This window comes from Trichosurus vulpecula, chromosome 2, assembly GCF_011100635.1.
Source record: "Trichosurus vulpecula isolate mTriVul1 chromosome 2, mTriVul1.pri, whole genome shotgun sequence".
NCBI classification, from domain to species: domain Eukaryota; kingdom Metazoa; phylum Chordata; class Mammalia; order Diprotodontia; family Phalangeridae; genus Trichosurus; species Trichosurus vulpecula.
The window spans coordinates 326,850,397-326,868,446 of NC_050574.1; the positions used below are offsets into that span (position 1 = coordinate 326,850,397).

An 18,050-nucleotide genomic window follows, 5' to 3' on the forward strand; every position below is an offset into this window, starting at 1 on the left:
TACATATTTAAAAACTGCATTGTTAGAGCAATTTTTAACATGGGTTTAAAAATGGAGTCTCTTTGTATGATTCTTGTATTGCTAATAGAAGAGAATATTATAATATAATAATATAACAAATATTATACCACCACCACCCCCCCCCCAGCACATGTTTCAAGAAACCCAGATTTTATCCTTTTTAAAAATTGGAGGATCATGAGGCAGAGTCTACTGTAGGTTCTATAGGTGTATAGAATGTAGGTGTATTTTATGTGTTCATTGCTTAGTTGTTTTGTAGTCTCCACAATTCCTTGTGCTTTTAGGTGGTCTTTTTTTTCCTCTTTTACACATTTACCCACTTATTAAAAGTAATCTCATAAAAGTGACATAGTTTTAATTTTCTTAGGGACAGTCATTCTAATGATTATTGATTTCTTACCCTAACGTTTTGTTAGTTCAGTACACTTTGATGTGTAGCAATCAGAAAAAAAGTTATACAGTATCTAAGATTACTAGTTAAGATGTAGATACCCGATGTTGGCCTTATATCAGAAAAAAAAAGTATACAGTCTCAACAGATTCTGATTTCAGCTTGAAACATGTTATTATGGAGAAATAGCCATTATTCTGCTCTCTCAGTATTTTAGAATAATTTTATTATCACAACTACTCATCTACATGTAGCTTTTAGTATCTTGTTACATGTAACACAATAGGCGAAAGAGGCAGTCATGGTATATTGGATAAAGAAATGGCCTTGGGGTCAAGAAAACCTAGGGAGATAATATGTGTGTGTGTGTGTGTGTATGTGTGTGTGTGTATATGTATGTATGTATACATAAATGTATATGTATTTGTGTGTATGCATATATGGAGACATACACGCACACATATATAAATGAGAGAAGTAAAAATTCCTTATGAAGGTTGACTTTCTATCTCGTTATTTTCAGCATCAGTGACAGCAGTAGTTCACAAGGCTTATCTCAGCCATCTACGCAGACGACTCAGTACCTGAGAGCTGATACTCCTAACAATGCAACACCTGTTACTAGTAAGAGTTAATTTAAATCTAAAACCAGTTTACTATAGTCTTGGTTATTAGGCTACTAGTGATCCTAAGTGATTAATGTCACATGAATATGTGGAAATTAGGGTTGATGTTCAAGATTTGACTTCCACTTCTTAGATCAGTAGAAATTGTAACTTTTAAAAAATTGGGTAAGTGAAAATGTATTAAGTAGACTCACTTTAATCATTTTTTAGTTTGGGGGACTTTCTAGAGATTCAACCTTATTCAGATATACCTGGATTATTTTCCCATTTAAATTGAGAAATTATGAATTTGCTAATTCTTTAAGGGAAAATAAATTCAGTATACTTTCTAAAAGCAAGAAACTTTGGATTTTGATTAAAGTATCATCAGATGTGATTCATTTACACCTCGATAGCGTTTTTAGTAATGTCATTGTGCTCTTCAACCAAGTCCCACAATAATGTTTTAAAACATCTTCATATTGTCATTCGTCAGATTTTCTAGGGAATATGTTTGGTTATGTAGTAACTGACTCTGTAATGTCAAGCATGTTACTCCCAAAGTATGTTGGAGTAACTACTGCCATGTTGCTAATATCTTACAAATCTGACTGCCCCTTGTTTTACGTAATTTCCCAAGTATCATATTCAATATGAAATGGAAACTCATGGTATCATACACAATCTTCCTTTGTGTTCTGCTTTGTATGTGGAAATGCTCATTTTTTTAGTGCTTAAGTTCATAATAAAACATTTTTAAAAGAGAAAGATGAGCATTTAGTGAAGATAATTGTCCTTAAAGACTGCCCCTCAAAAACTGCTTTTATTCTTTATTAGGTGGTGATTGGAGAAAGATTAATCGTAGTAATCGTAGCACTTGTATAGCACTTAAACTTTCCTTACAACAATCCTGTGATGTAGGTAAATTAGCATACCATCTCTCAAATTGCTACCCAGTAATTATTCTTCCTTATTTTGTAATTTTTGGGAAATTGTATTTTTAGCCCTTCTGCCTTCTTTCTTGTTTCCCCATTTCCCAAGTGCCAAGGAGTGTCATCCTCCTCCTCCTCCTCCTCCTCCCCCTACCCCTCCTTCTCCTTCTTTCAGTCTGCTTAGCAACATTTTTGTTTCTCTGAGTGAATAATTTTACTCAGCTTTTATAGATTTAATTTCATTTTCTTGCTCATAAAAATGAGGGGATGTTAAAACTAATTTAAACGTCCCAGTGTGATATGAAGTTAGAAGATTAAAATATTTAAATGGTCACACATCTTGTTAGAAAAGACGTATTCTAATAGAATCCTCCTTTTGGGGAAGAATTAGATAATTCCTTATAGGGGCTGTTTTTCAAATTTGCAAAAATCTGTCCAGGAGAGGTCACCGTTTTCCCTATGTTTTCAGATAACACAGTTGATAATTTGTGAACCAGCTGTTGCTTTACTTCTAACAATACATATGTATATGCAATTGGAATAGCACTAATTTTAATAATGTGTTAATGTTTGTACCTATTATTTCATGATGGAGATGGGGGAAGGATTCTTTGCCTAGAATCTTCAGTTTGTTTTCGGGAGAAAGAATCTTTACCTTTTTTCCTTTTATTGTTTCTACATCTGTTCCTTGAGTATTAACTATTTTATGTAGGTAATTATGGAAAATGATGGTCTCTAGTTCTCGTTATAAGGGTATTTATATTAGTTTTGTTTGGCTTTGTTGGCTCCTCAGGTTATCCTACATTACGGATAGAGAAGAATGACCTAAAAAGTGTTACTCTTATGGAAGCCAAAGCAAAGGTCAAAGATATAGCAATTTCCAGGGAGAGAATAACCCTAAAAGATGTTCTCCAAGAAGGTATGTATCCTCTCAAAATCGGTTTTTAAGCTATGTATTTTAAATATGCTATTATTCTAAAATCATTGTTTAAATATCTTAGTCATTAAATATTTAATATTTTCGTATCAGTGTTAGGGTAAGCACAGAAGAAATGGCTCTGATCTTCTAGACAAAGACTTTTTTCCTTCAAAGTGTTACTTGTACTTTGCTTTCTTTGTATCCCTTAAGATCACATAATATATAGTTTGGGAGGGTTGAATTATCTTATTATTTAATTACTTTCTCAAAGTAATTTTTCCATTTTATTGGTGAAGAGAAGGTTGAAAATCTCACAAAAGAAGGAACCTAAAAATCAAAGGGTGCTTCAGGGAGGCTTGTTTTCTTTTTCTTGCATAATTAGGCCAGGAGTTAGGTTTTTGCTTGTAAATTCACAAACTAATTGGGAATGAAGGGTAAACTCTGGTCAGTTTTGGGTTCTGTTTTCTACTATCAATTTGGGGTCTCAGCTGTTGTTTACTTAGGGACTTGAGGTGCTCTAAATTTCTGTAACAAGTCAGTTCTCTGTTTATGTCAGAAGAGGTTATAAATTAAAGAATAGCAACTTGATAGCCAGTTTTTTGATTAAGGGGCATGTTGAATAATAATAGCTGACATACAGTACTTTACCTTCTCAGAGTGCTTTACATGTATTATATCATTTGATCCTTATAACAACCATGTGAGGTGTAGGTACTATTATTCTTATTCTACTAATGAGAGAAACAAGTTGGTTGGTTAAGTGACTTGCTTACAGCCATATAGCTAGTAAGTGTCTGAAGCAGGATTCAAACTTGGGTGTGTTGATCGGGAAGATTGGTCACTACTTTCCTTTTTTGGATTGAGATTTTCTTAGTTTTCAGAATTAAATGATGAGGAAATAGGGCCAGATTCTAGGGAGTTACCTTAACTAGTTGCCCTGATCTGAAGAGACAAGCTCAAGCTAGGCTGTGATGGATGGGAGATTGATATTGAGAGATAGGGAACAGGATAAGGGAAAATGAGTAATCAGTTCTCTCCAGCTTCCAGAAGAGGGAGACAAGCACCAGTGTAATCAGTGTACTTTTCATGATAATTCCAGATTAAGACCAGAAATCACAAATTCTAGGTTGAAGAATACCTTTTCTGAAGACCAGCTTTTTCAGAGTCTAGATTTAACATTTTTGAGAACATTGAGTTATAGCTATCTCAAAAATTTAATACTTTAGATAAGAGATGATTCAACTCCTCCTCTAACATGTCCTTAACTTAGAAGTTGAAATTAACAAAACATTGTCTTCTACTACAGTCCATCCTCCACTCAGCTGTCAAAGTGATCTTCCTTAAGCACAAGTCTGACCAAGTTACCTCCTCCCTCTCCCCTATTAAAATAAAGGCCTTTAGCTTTCCACAATCAGATGTAATTCCATTATCAGATTCCATAATTAAAAATCCCCTGAGTTTTAAAACTTTTTGTTACAAGGTCCTCTTCTACCTTTTCAGTCTTCTTATACCTTGCTTCCCTCTGCAGTCCCATGACACTGGTCTCCTTGCATGGAACACTCCATCTCTGACCTGAGCATTTTCACTGACTTGCTTGGAATTTGGTCCCTCCTCATCTCCACTGCCTTCTTTCTTTGGCTTCCTTAAAGTCTTAGCTAAAGTTCTGCTCTCTGCAAAAAGTCTTGCCCAGTCCTTCTTTAACTTAGTGCTTTCCTTCTGAGATTATCTCCATTTTATCCTGTATATGTCCTGTTGATACATAATTGATTACGTGTTTTCCTCATTACACTGGGAGACCAGGGATATTTTTTCCGATTTTTATCTTCAGTGCTAAGCATATAGTAGATGCTTAATATATGTTAACTAACTGATCATTTCATAGTTTGTCTACTGTCAGCATAACCCCTTTATTAGGATATGCAGCACAAATCATCAAATTCTGAGTGAAAGTCTGTTTCACTTTCTGTATCCCTATTTTTTAATCATTATTTATTTAATATTTGTAGTTTTCAGCATTATTATTATTATTCAGCATCTTATTTCCTAGTTGCATGCAAAAACTTTGTTTTTGAACATCTGCCTTAAAAATTTTGAGTTCCAAATTCTCTCCCCTCTTTCCTCCCCACCCACCCTCCCTAAGAAGGCAAGCAATTCAACATAGGCCACATGTGTATCATTATGTAAAACCCTTCCACAATACTCATGTTGTAAAAGACTAACTATATTTTGCTCCTTCCTGTCCTGTCACCCTTTATTCGTTTTTCTCCCTTGACGCTGTCCCTTTTCAAAAGTGTTTGCTTTTGATTACCTCCTCCTCCTATCCCTCCCTTCTATCATATCCCCTTTTTTAATCACCTTCCTCCTTCTTTCCTGTGGGGTAAGATACCCAATTGAGTGTGTATGTTATTCCCTCCTCAGGTCAAATCTGATGAGAGCAAGATTCACTCATTCCCCCTTACCTGCCCCCTCTTCCCTTCCTATAGAACTGCTTTTATGCGAGATAATTTACGCCATTCTATCTCTCCCTTTCTCCCTCTCTCAATATATTCCTCTCTCATCCCTTAATTTGATTTTAATTTTTTTTAGGTATCATCCCTTCATATTTAACTCACCCTGTGCCCTCTGTCTACACATACATATATATATATATATACATATATATATATATATGTATGTATATATTCACTTCAGCTACGCTAATACTTCGGTCTCATAAATTATACACATCATCTTTCCATCCATATAGGAATGTAAACAAAACAGTTCAACTTTAGTAAGTCCCTTATGATTTCTCTTTCTTGTTTACCTTTTCATGCTTCTCTTGATTCTTGTGTTTGAAAGTCAGATGTCTATTCAGTTCTGGTCTTTTCACTGAGAAAGCTTGAAAGTCCTCTATTTTATTGAAAATCCATATTTTGCCTTGGAGCATGATACTCAGTTTTGCTGGGTAGGTGATTCTTGGTTTTAATCCTAGCTCCATTGACCTCCAGAATATCACATTCCAAGCCCTTTGATCCCTTAATGTAGAAGCTGCTAGATCTTCTGTTATTCTGATTGTGTTTCCACAATACTCAAATTGTTTCTTTCTGGCTGCTTGCAGTATTTTCTCCTTGATCTAGGAGCTCTGGAATTTGGCAACAATATTCCTAGGAGTTTTCTTTTTGAGGAGACAATTGGTGGATTCTTTCAATTTTTATTTTACCCTCTGGCTCTAGAATATCAGGGCAGTTCTCCTTGATAATTTCTTGAAAGATGATATCTGGGCTTTTTTTGATCATGGCTTTCTGGTGGTCCAATAATTTTTAAATTATCTCTCCTGGATCTGTTTTCCAGGTCAGTGGTTTTTCCAATGAGATATTTCACATTATCTTCCACTTTTTCATTCCTTTGTTTCTGTTTTATAATATCTTGATTTCTCATCAAGTCACTAGCTTCTACTTGCTGCGGTCTAATTTTTAAGGTAGTATTTTCTTCAGTGGTGTTTTGGACCTCCTTTTCCATTTGGGTAATTCTGCCTTTTAAGGCATTGTTCTCCTCATTGGCTTTTTGGAGCTCTTTTGCCATTTGAGTTAGTCTATTTTTTAAGGTGTTGTTTTCTTCCGTATTTTTTTGGATCTCCTTTAGCAAATCCTTGACTTGTTTTTCATGGTTTTTTCACATCACTCTCATTTCTCTTCCCAATTTTTCCTCTACTTCTCTAACTTGCTTCTCCAAATCCTTGTTAAGCTCTTCCATGGCCTGAGACCAGTTCATGTTTTTCTTGGAGGCTTTTGATGTAGGCTCTTTGACTTTGTTGACTTCTTCTGGCTGTATGTTTTGGTCTTCTTTGTCACCAAAGAAAGATTCCAAAGTCTGATTCTGAATCTGAGTCTTGTTTTCGCTGCCTGTTCATGTTCCCAGCAAACTACTTGACCCTTGAGTTTTTCATCAGGCTTTGACTGCTTGTAGAGTAGAGAGTTCTTTGTTCCAAGCGTGAGGGGATGTGCTGTTGTTTTCAGAGCTATTTCTATACAGCAGGCTCTGCCACACTGGCACTCCTCCTCCCCCAAGAACTGCCAACCCAGACTACGACTCAGATCTAAGCAGGCTCTGCACTCTTGTTCTGGTCTGCCACTTAATTCCTCCCCCCAGGTGGGCCTGGGGCTGGAAGCAACTGCAGCTGTAGTCCTCATAGCTGTACCACCTCCACTGCCCCCGGGGCGGTGGCTAAACCACAAACTCCTTTCACTCTGTCCCCGCAGCTTTTCCTACTAACCTTCTCTTTTGTCTTTGCTGTTTGTGGGTTGAGAAGTCTGGTAAGTGCCACAGTTACCAGGTCTCAGGGTGCTAGGGCCTGTTCTGCCCAGCTCCTGGTCTAGTTGGTCCAGGTGCAACTCACGCTAGGCTCTGCTCCATTCCGCTCCTAGATCCTTGCGCGATAGACCATACCTAGTGACCATCCAGGCTGTCCTGGGCTGGAGCCCTGCTTCCCTCTGCTATTTTGTGGGTTCTGTAGGATTTGTTCAGAGCCATTTTTATAGGTGTTTGGAGGGTCCTGGGGGGAGCCCTAGGCATGTCCCTGCTTTTCAGCAGCCATCTTGGCTCCGCCCCCAACACTTGTGTATCCGTATTTTGTTGGTCACAATTACTACCTTTCTATGTGTTTTAATGTTACCACTGTATCAAAAGGTATTTAAATTAGCAGTTCTCTTTCATTTACCATATTATGTCATCTCAAATATTCTTCCTTTTAGGAACCTTTGGGCGTATTTTCCATGGAATTTTAATAGATGATAAAGATCCCAACAAAGAAAAACAAGCATTTGTGAAAACTGTTAAAGGTAGGATTTTTCATGTGTACTAACAATATTCTTTATTTAGGAAAAGTATAAACATCCTTAGATTGACTTAGATAGGTGGTCCATTCACAAAGTTAACTTGTAGAAAGATATTTGGCATTCTTAACCATAAATCACAAGGAGATTCAGTTCTTTCAGATTTTAGATTTTTAGAAATAGAAAGTGATAAAATGGAATGACATACAAGAATATTTAAAATCCATATGGATCATCTTGCCAGTGGCAAACTAAATTTTGTACAAATTAAGTCTGTTGTTATATGATCCAGTTTTGTGACAATGAAGTCATTGACTATCTCTGAAGCTGAAATTCTGTCCTTAGTTATTAGATTCCAGAGTGACTGTTTTATCCCATAAGACAAAAGTTAACTTTGATAACCTTTTTCTTCAGTTGAGACCTTTTTGTGCCATTTTTTGATATGTCATTCCAGGTTTTTCTTTTCTTTTTTACTTACTAGTTGATAGATTTTGTTTATCTGAAAAGAGTAAAAATTTTAGCATAACTTTATTTATACATGGCTTCTTCACCAAAACTATCAAACAAGTAATGAGTCTTTAAATTCTAGAATTTCATTTTCATTTGTTATTTTTAAACCTTATTTATGGAATAGTTAAATAATTTTTAATTAGTGTTTCTCTTGGCCAATTTTGGAATGAAAATAAAAATATATACTATTTTTCACTGTGTTCCATATTTGTTGTTTGACTTCTTCAGGTATCACAAGGACATTCTTGTTTTGGAAAAAAGTAGCCTTTTTTATTGTGCTTATAAAGCCAGTTTTGTGGATCAATTACATGTAATTGTTTGTGAAATACATTTTACTAGTGCTTATATTCCTAAATATAATTTGAAGAAATAATTGAACATTTTAGAGATATCACAAGGATATTGGATGTTCTTGTTTTGGAAAAAAATGTTTAGCAGTTTACGTACTGTAAATATAAGGCCAATTGTATGGTGTAATTGCATTTAATTGTGAAATAAATTTACCAGCATATATATTCCTAAATACAGTTTAAATAATTACTATGTTAGACATTTGTCTTTAGGAGAAAATGTGGTGTGAGGAAGAGACTATTGGACTTTTAGTTAATCAAGAGCTTGAATCCCATTTTTTACTTAATAACTGGTCTTAAGTAAATCACCAAAACTATCTGGGTCTCAGCTTCTTTTTTTTTTTTAACCTTTTTCATTCTTTTTTTTTTTCTCTTATTATTTATTCATTTAGTATTTTAGTTTTCAGCTTTGATTTTCACAAGAGTTTGAATTACAAATTTTCTCCCATTTCTACCTTCTCCCCCACTCCAAGATAGCATATATTCTGATTGCCCCATTCCCCAGTCAGCCCTCCCTTCTGTCACCCCACTCCCCCCATCCCCTTTTCCCTTACTTTCTTGTAGGGCAAGATAGATGTTTATGCCCCATTGCCTGTATATCTTATTTCCTAGTTGTATACAAAAACTTTTTGTTTTTGAACATCTGCTTTTAAAACTTTGAGTTCCAAATTCTCTCCCCTCTTCCCTCCCCATCCACCCTCCCTAAGAAGGCAAGCAATTCAACATAGGCCACATGTGTATCATTATGCAAAACACTTCTACAATACTCATGTTGTGAAAAACTAACTATATTTTGCTCCTTCCTGTCTTATCCCCCCTTACTCAATTTTCTCCCTTGACCCTGTCTCTTTTTGAAAGTGTTTTTCATTACCTCCTCCCCCTACCTGCCCTCCCTTCCATCATCCCCCCATTTTTATCTCCTTCCTCCTCCTTTCTTGTGGGGTAAGATACCCAATTGAGTGTGTATGTTATTCCCTCCTCAAGTCAAATCCAATGAGAGCAAGATTCACTCATTCCCCCTCACCTGCCCCCTCTTCCCTTCTACAGAATTGCTTTTTCTTGACACTTTTATGCGAGATAATTTATCTCATTCTCTCTCTCCCTTTCTTCCTCTGTCAATATATTCCTCTCTCGTCCCTTAATTTGATTTGATATTTTTAGATATCATCCCTTCATATTCAACTCACCCTGTGCCCTCTTTCTATATATATCCTTTGAGATAGGAGGGGAGAGAGAGAGAGAGAGAGAGAGAGAGAGAGAGAGACACCTTGAACCTATGATTTCATCAATGTAGATCACTTTCTACTAGTACAAATAAACAGTTTTTGTGAAACTTGTTATACTCGCCTGGGGGGCTCAAGAGTGGTTTATTGACTTGCCCAGGGTCACATATTCAGGGTCACATTGTTCTCTCTCATCTTTTGCCACTCCCTATATGCTTGTTCCTTCCCTGCTGTCTTCAAACATGTCCATGTTGCCCACATCCTTTAAAAAAATCCCACCAAAAAAACACTTCACTATATGCTCCCATCCTTTCCCCTCAAGCTGTTGTCCTGTGCCTTTTCTCAGCCAGACTCCTAGAAGAGGCCATCTGCTTCCTCCATGTTGATTCTTCAGCCCTTTGCTTCCTGGATTCTGAACTTATCACAGTCTGAAATAGCTTCATCCAAAGTTACCAGTGATCTCTTTCACATTTAGCAAATCTGATATTTTTTCTCAGACCCCTTCCTACCTGATCCCTGTGTTGTCTTTGACATAGGTGACTTTCCTCTTCTCTCCAGGTTTTCATGACACTACTCTTCCCTGGCTTTTGTACTACCTGGTGGGCCACTCCTCAGGCTTCGCTAACATGCTCCTTAGCTATGGGTGTTCCCCAAGGCACTGAGTTGGGTCCACTTCTGTTATCTCTACTTTCTGTCTTGCTATCTTCATCTGCTCCTGTGGACCTAATTCTCATCTCTGTGAGGTGACTATCAAATCTGTATATCCAGCCCTAGTGTCTCTCCTGGTCTCCAGTTCTACATCACTCATTTTCTAACTAGATAATTCCTTATGCAAGTGAAATCATAGGTATGATCCCTATTACTATCCTGTTTGTAACCTATTGGACATTTCAAACTTGGTGACACCTCAAACTTAGTGCCTATCAGTCAGCAATCAGCTATTAAGCACTTACTATGTGCTAGGTACTGGCCCTGGAGAGACAAAGAAAGGCAGAAACATGGACTCTGCCCATAAAGAGATAACATTCTCGGTGGTGGAAAACAAACATACTAATAACTTTGTACATAAAAGATACATACAGTATAAATGGAAAGCAGTCTTAGAGAGAAGGTACTAATAACAGGGGAGATGAGGAGGGTGAACACGAGAAGCCTGGGAGTTGGAGGGAGGGAGGAAGAGCATTCCAGGTATGGGCTTCAGAGAGTTGGGAGATGGAGTATTGTTTGTGAAGAATGCCTTGGAGCCAGGATAGCGGTGTGATAATAAGGGATGTGGAGGGGAGAGAAGACTGGAAAGGTACAAAGGTGCCAGCTTGTAAAGGGCTTTTTTCAGTGTAAAATAGGGAATTTTATATCAGATTCTGGTGGTAATGGGGAGCCACGGGAGTTTTATCAGGTAGTGAGTGGTGGTGGCGGTGATAATATGATCAAACTTGAGCTTTAAGAGAATTATTTTGGCAGCTGAGTAGAGGATTAGTTGCAGCGGGAAGAGACTTGAGGCAGGGAGCCTAATTAGAAGGTGTTAAGAGTAGTTCAAGTGTGAGGTGATGAGGACCCAGGGTGGCAGTTGGCTTCTGGAGAAGATAAAGCTCCAGCACCACTTTCTCTTCAAAGCCCTTCCTCATCCCATTCTGCCCTCATCTTTCCCTGCTGGAGGTTATCAGTCCCCTTTTTATACAAGCTGGTGAAGGAGGGACAGCCCTTCCACCTCTGCTTTCTGTGAACTTTTGAACTAAGGAAGGGGTTTGACACCCTGCCCCCCCCAGTGAAGTGATAGTAGTGGCTCTCCACTCGTAGTTCCTCACCTCTGGTTGCTAGTATACCTGTTAGACTTGAGCCGTTCTCTTTGGAGAAGGAAGAAGTTGATATCTTCAAAGATACCCTAAAATAGCAGCTTATGCACTACAGTTGTCACCTCTCATCCCCAGCCCTCAGTCAATCAACTCTTCACTTAAAAGTAATGCTAACTGTAATCATTACAGGAACTGCTTAACGTTTATGTCCAATTATTATGCCTGGTCAGTAGAAAAGCAGTATTCCAACCTAGATCCTTTGCCTCTACAGCCACAGCTGATTCATGTAGAATTCTATTTATGTTGTTTTTGGCAAAAATAAAACAGTGGAGTCTAGCAGAAAGTATGCTATAATGCAAGTTAGGAGACCTAAATTCTAATCAACCCTGCTACTGACTAGCAGTGTATGCTTTTGTAAGTAACTTTGAAATTTAATGATTTCTAAGGTTCCTTTCACCTCTGTTATTTTATAAGCCTTTGAGACAATGATTTTATTTCAGGCGCCTTTCAAAGAAAGTTTCTCATTTCATTTGGTTCATGTAGATATTCCCTAAAAAAAAGTCTGCTGCCATTTGGCTTGTTCTGAAGGGGTTTTGATTTTAGTTTATTTCCCTACAGAAGTAGCTGGAGGAGGGGGGAGAAAAAGGAAATAATATTGATAAGAAAATACAATGTGGATACATGGACTGTTTCTTAAGATAAGATTTGTATTTCCGTGAGTATTTGAAAAGTAGTCACTCATTCTTTTTTTGTGACTTACTCCTATGAATTATAATGTTCCTCCTTAACTGGAAGGAAGCAAGAGAAAGCACAGTGAGTCCTTAGCTAAAATATTGTTGTCATTTCTGTAGTAGACAAAGAAGAAGGGCATTGATCAAACTGCAGTGTACTCTCCTTAAAGGTATTAAAGATATGATGTCACTCACTTAAGTAGTACTGAGATTTTATCTTTTCCGAATAGCCCTTTTTGAATCAGTCTGTGTAGAGCTGACAAGGGATCCAGGCCTTGAAATCACATGCGTTATCCATACATGGTCTTTAGCTGTGCTTTATATTGCAGAAAAAAAAATAATTCAGAAGAAACTGTCTTGCTTTGGCTTTTTGGATTAGCAGGATTGGAATTTGGGTTTTCATAATTTTATTCATAAATTTATTGTTTTACTTGTGTCAATGCAGTTAGAATGTAAATTTGTTGAGGTTAGGACTAGATTTCTCAGATATTGTGCTGCATGCAGCATGTATACTACAAAATTTGGGATGTTATTGCAGATGAAAGAAAAAAATTATAAATAATTTTTGTTTAACATAAATTTTATTCATCTAGCATACATAGGATGGTCAGTATAGTATTCACAAAATAAATAAAACTTGCCTTTTACACATATGCAGTAACCTCAAAATCCTTGAACTAGCAAAGAATTCACTGAAAACAGCTGCTCTTGTTAAAGGGCACTGCACCTGTGGGAATCTCCTGACTCTTCCAGTGTTGCCAGCTTAGCATTCAGTGTGCCATTTCTCCTTACAGCAAAGAGTACTTTGTTTGCCAAGTGTTTGCTCTTCCATGAGCAAAGAAAGGTTTAGAACCATTGGATTAGAACTCTCCTAGTCTTGATTACTCCATATTGCCTTGAGTGTTAGAAGCTCTTTATTCTAGTCCTACCTCAGCTACTTAATATAGTTGTCCCCTCTCGTCCCCTTGAGTATGTCTGGACAAGTCAGTCAGTTAGCTTCCCTGGGCCATACTTTTCTAATCTCCGAGATTCCATTCAGCTCTGTTATTTTATAAGTCTATGAGACAATTACTTTCTCTCTTCCCCCCACCTCTGCCCCTTTACTCCAGGAATATCATAAGCAAATATATACCTAATAAATTAGAAGTTAAAGGGTTTTTCTTTTTAGTTTTGCTAATAACAGTATTTAAAAAGGAACATTTTCATCACTGAAAAGGTAAAAATATTTCTCAGACATTTGGAAAAACTACAACAATCACTTCATCCACCCTTCTGCCTTTACCCTCTTTTATTTCTTTTAAATCCAAGTATAATTTTTTAACAGAAATTCAGTTAACGCAACTTCAGATGTTACTTAATTTTTTGTTGTTGTTTGGAATAACCTACTCCTAACCTTCAGGTTTGTGGTTCTTTTTGCTGTCATCTTGTACCTTTGCACCTGCTGTTGCTACTGTCTGAAGTGCCAAGAAAATCTTTGTACTATAGTTAAACTCTCTCATTCATTGTCCAGTAACAATTCTTACTTCACCACATTTACTAAAATTTAACAACCCTAATTGAGGATATAGCCATCAGAGAAATTTAGTCATCGGTTGAAAGGAGGCAGGCATTATGGTATAAAACCCATAGAATCGATTTAAGTCCCATCTGTCCCTCTTCCCTGTCCCTTTAACTTGTGGGGTCCCCTCCAGATCCACAATTCTTCGACCCTGTGTTATTAAGCAGAGAACAGAATAGTCAATAAAGGTGCAGCAAATTTTGTTATCATTATTAGCAACTTACAAGAAAACCATATATACCAACAGACATTGAGATGAGTTTCCATTGTGAAAGTCTTTGCTTCTGATCTTAACTATCTCTTGCTTAGAGTCTTAAGAGAATTGTCTAAGGTACTGAGAGGTTAAATGTCTGATACTGTGGTGGCACAGCTAGTTAATGTCAACAGCAGCAGAACTTGAACTCGTGTCTTAGTAACTCTTGGACTAGCCTTTTATTTTCTGCCATGCTACTTATTTTGACTATAATAGTAGTAGTAATAGTAGTGAAACACTTTACAGATATTATTTTATCTTCACAACAACTCTGAGAAATAGGTGCTATCATTATCCCAATTTCACAGATGAGGGCATTCTGAACATAATTATTTTTGAGTTATCCTTTTCGTAGATATGATGTTAATGCTTTTTCTTTGCGTTGAATGTGTTTTTATTGTATCGATGGACCAATAGTTTTTAATTGGATTGTATCTTAATTTTATAATGGACATTAACAAAAAGATAAAATTCACTTGGCAGAAAATTTCTTTTCAATAGTACTGAAATTCCTTTGTTCCATTAAGTAACACCTATAGATGAGTAGCTTAGAGGTTCTACTAAAATTAGATGAATTGCGCTCCCAAATTATTTTGGTTATTTTGCACCTGAAACTGTGAACTCAGAAGCAAAAAATAAAGTAAAAGTTAGTGGAAGAGTTTGAATTTGAGTTTGTTCAGTGATTATCTCAGTGTTTAAATGTGTTTTGATTATTGTCATAGGGTTTTAAATAAAAACTTGATTTAATTATCTCCTTTAAATAAAGTTTATTGAAATTTGATTTTTGAATTTAATCATTTCTACATTTTCTAATTTTCAAAAAAAATTACAATGATGGATTCAAATTGTGTATCGAGTGCTATTGTTCAAAATCATTTTCTTTTTCTAGACCAAGCTTCTGAAATTCAAGTGACAATGATGCTCACTGAAAGCTGTAAGCTCCGAGGTCTTCACCACAGGTAAGAAGAAATTCCTTTTCAAGTGATTTTATAGTAGATACCATATTTTTAAGGGGCATTGTATAACCTTGAAAATATTGGGACAAAAAATACCTCTTTTTTAAAATGTGGGTAGAGAGGCATTATGACGTAATACAAAGAATTGTTTAATTCAGAATCCAAGGCCTGGGTTTGAATCCTGTTGTGTGACTATTATGGATAAGCTGCTTAACTTCTCTTATCCATCTGAAAAATGTGAATTATACTATTTACCTTGTAGAATTGTTATGAGAAACATGTTTTGTAAATCTCAAACTGAGTTATTGTTATTCTAAAAGTATCTTTTTGTAGCTTAATATAAAGGACCTGGAGTATAGATCTTCTATGTCAGGGAATGCTGCGTTGTAATAAGTCAGGAATATATGAAATTAGAGTGTAGTGTAGTACAATGGAAACAGTACTACATTTAGAATGAGGAGGCCTGTTTTTGACTCCCACCCTGTCATCAGTATCTTGAGTGGCTATTTGGTAAATCACTTTTCTTCGCTGTGCTCACTTGCCTCCTCTGTAAAAAGAAAGTGTTGGACTAGATCCATGAAGTCCCTTTCAGCCTTAAAGTTATGGTTCTGTGATATATTCAGGTATGTTGAACATGTCTTTGTCGAATTGGTGGAAAATTTGTTTGCAAACCAAAAAAAAGTATAAAGGAAATCTGGCTATCCTCCTGGGAATACTAAATGTTTATGGATTTCTGCAGAAGAGGATAGAAATTGATGGGTCCACCAAAACTAATTAATATTCTAGTTTCAAAAAAAATAAATCCAAAAACCAAATCCAAACCAGTAACAACATTAGAGAATGAGTGTGTTATTGGTTAGCTTTTGTAGAGGTGGTGTTCAGCATTGAAAACAAGATACCTAATCTAGGCTTACCTACTGACTTGCTGACTTGCTAAGAGAGCCTGTGTGATGATAAATAGAACCTAGAAGTACAAATCCTGTGATTTTGCTAATAACTTATTGTATTGTGGCTTTCTCACTGGACAATGTGTTGGTCTTACAGTCCCTTAACCTCTCTCAGCCTCAGTTCCCTCATCTATAAAATGAGGACACCAATAGTACACACTTCGCAGCTAAAGACTTTCAGCTCACTTCCTCATTACTCTGCCCACTCCCTCATTAATTGTTCACCAATCAGGATTGATTTTCATGTGTCAGGGTCACTCCCCTTTTATAAAAGGATATTAAGGCATTCAGTATCTCCATTAGGGGTCTTTGGTTACTGAGAGAAACCATTGATCATTAATTTATTGATTATCAACTAGCCTCATTAACAAATTGATTATTAATTACCCAGAAACTCTGCCTCTCAGGCTTTTCATTCGTCTCCGTCTGTATTATCAAATGCAAGCCAATGAGTAACTGAGTACTGATAGTCTATAAAGCTCCCTTGTTCTTTTCAGTAAAGAAAATATCTTTTCTCCTTTCCATATAGAATACCTCTCCTGCCCCCACCCCCACTGCCATTTCTCCCTGGTGTACATCTAATAATTGGTTCCATTCCATATGTCCAATATTTTGATTATACTATTAAATCACTTTATAACCTTTATTAATATAATTAGACATGCTATTGATAGGTATGTCAAAAACTATAGTAAATATGTACTGGGATATATGTAAATGAAAAGAGACAAGAAGACTTTAAAAATAACCAGCTAGAATTCTGCAGTGTGCATGCAGATTTTTATAGATTTTAAGACTATCTTCTTCCTAGTTTAATTGGTTGATAGATTGGTTGTTTGAGGTATGCTTTCAGTATATGTAACCCATACTAGGGGAAAAGTCCACTGATGCTTTCAAGTAAAAAACATTATGTGAAACCAGTAAAACAATTATAGATGGAAAAAAATTAAGGCTAAAATTGAACGTATGTTATTTAATCTAGATTTCCCTGTTTTCACAGTGTTAATAGTACTCTGTACTTCAGTTTAGTTTAGTAAACATTTCTTAAGTATCTTCTATAAATTAGGCATTATGTTCTGCACCAGAAATATGAGACAAAAGTAATTTGGAAAGGCTTCCCATAGTGGGTGGCATAGGAGCTAGAGATTGTAAGACGTAGTGGTGAATAAGGATTGTATTATAGACACTGGGGTGCCTATGCAAGACCTTGTAAATATGCTGATTTGACTGGAATGGAAAATGCAAGAAGTAGTTAAAGTCTAGAAAGGTTATGCATGACTTTGGTAGTGGGAATTGAGTGAACCACACCAACTCCATCTTGTGACTCAGTTCTGGAGCTAGCTCAGTTCCCTTTCTGTTCAGTTATGGGTCTAGTTCAATTTCGGTCTTGTGAGGAAACTTTATTCATTTATAGGAATTGTGGGAAAACTTTATTCCATGGTTTGAACCTAGCCCTGGGTGCCTGGGAAGCCAGACTGCCTCTACCTGCTGCTTAGAGACCTTAAATAACGACCTAAGTTATACTGACCAGAAACTTTCTCAGATCCAAAGATTCATGCAAAGAGCTTTCTTATAATCATACATCTCAAGCAACCCATATAGCTGGGTTGCTGGCCCCATCCTGGTCAATTGGTTATTATTTCCATGTTCCTTTGATTGAATACAGATACTTGGGGGGAGTGAGAGAGAGAGAGTTAGACATCTCTTTATGATTTCAAGGAATTGCATGTGTTTGCTTTTCCCTTCCCAACTTGGAAAGTTAGATTACCTGATTTTATATACTGGTTAATTGTTTTCTTTTAACTAATTAGTCTTATTTGATTAATTGTTTTTAATGAATAAAAATCTGTCTCTCCCAGTGTTTGGGGTCCAACTCCAAGCTGAGGAGTTCATTTGTTATGAAGTCAGCATGCATTACTTAATAAATTAAGATGCTCAGAAGCTTGAACCTTTGTTTCCTCAGTCATTCCATCTTTCACCCTCTACAGCTTCCGATGCTTGGCTGAGGATTTTGTATTTATCTTAGCTGTGATAGGGAGCCACTGAA

General features: G+C 36.5%; 1 protein-coding gene across 2 annotated transcripts in view; it reads left to right on the forward strand.

Moving 5' to 3' along the window:
• Positions 1–18,050, forward strand: part of RYK (receptor like tyrosine kinase) — a 124,018-nt gene that overhangs the window by 71,889 nt on the left and 34,079 nt on the right. The window contains exons 7-10 of one of the 2 annotated variants that reach the window (XM_036746613.1): positions 936–1,036; positions 2,734–2,868; positions 7,602–7,688; positions 14,990–15,059. In XM_036746613.1, the coding sequence (XP_036602508.1) occupies positions 936–1,036; positions 2,734–2,868; positions 7,602–7,688; positions 14,990–15,059 (393 nt within the window). The remainder of the gene's footprint in view (positions 1–935; positions 1,037–2,733; positions 2,869–7,601; positions 7,689–14,989; positions 15,060–18,050) is intronic. The other variant, XM_036746614.1, reaches the window with a different exon arrangement.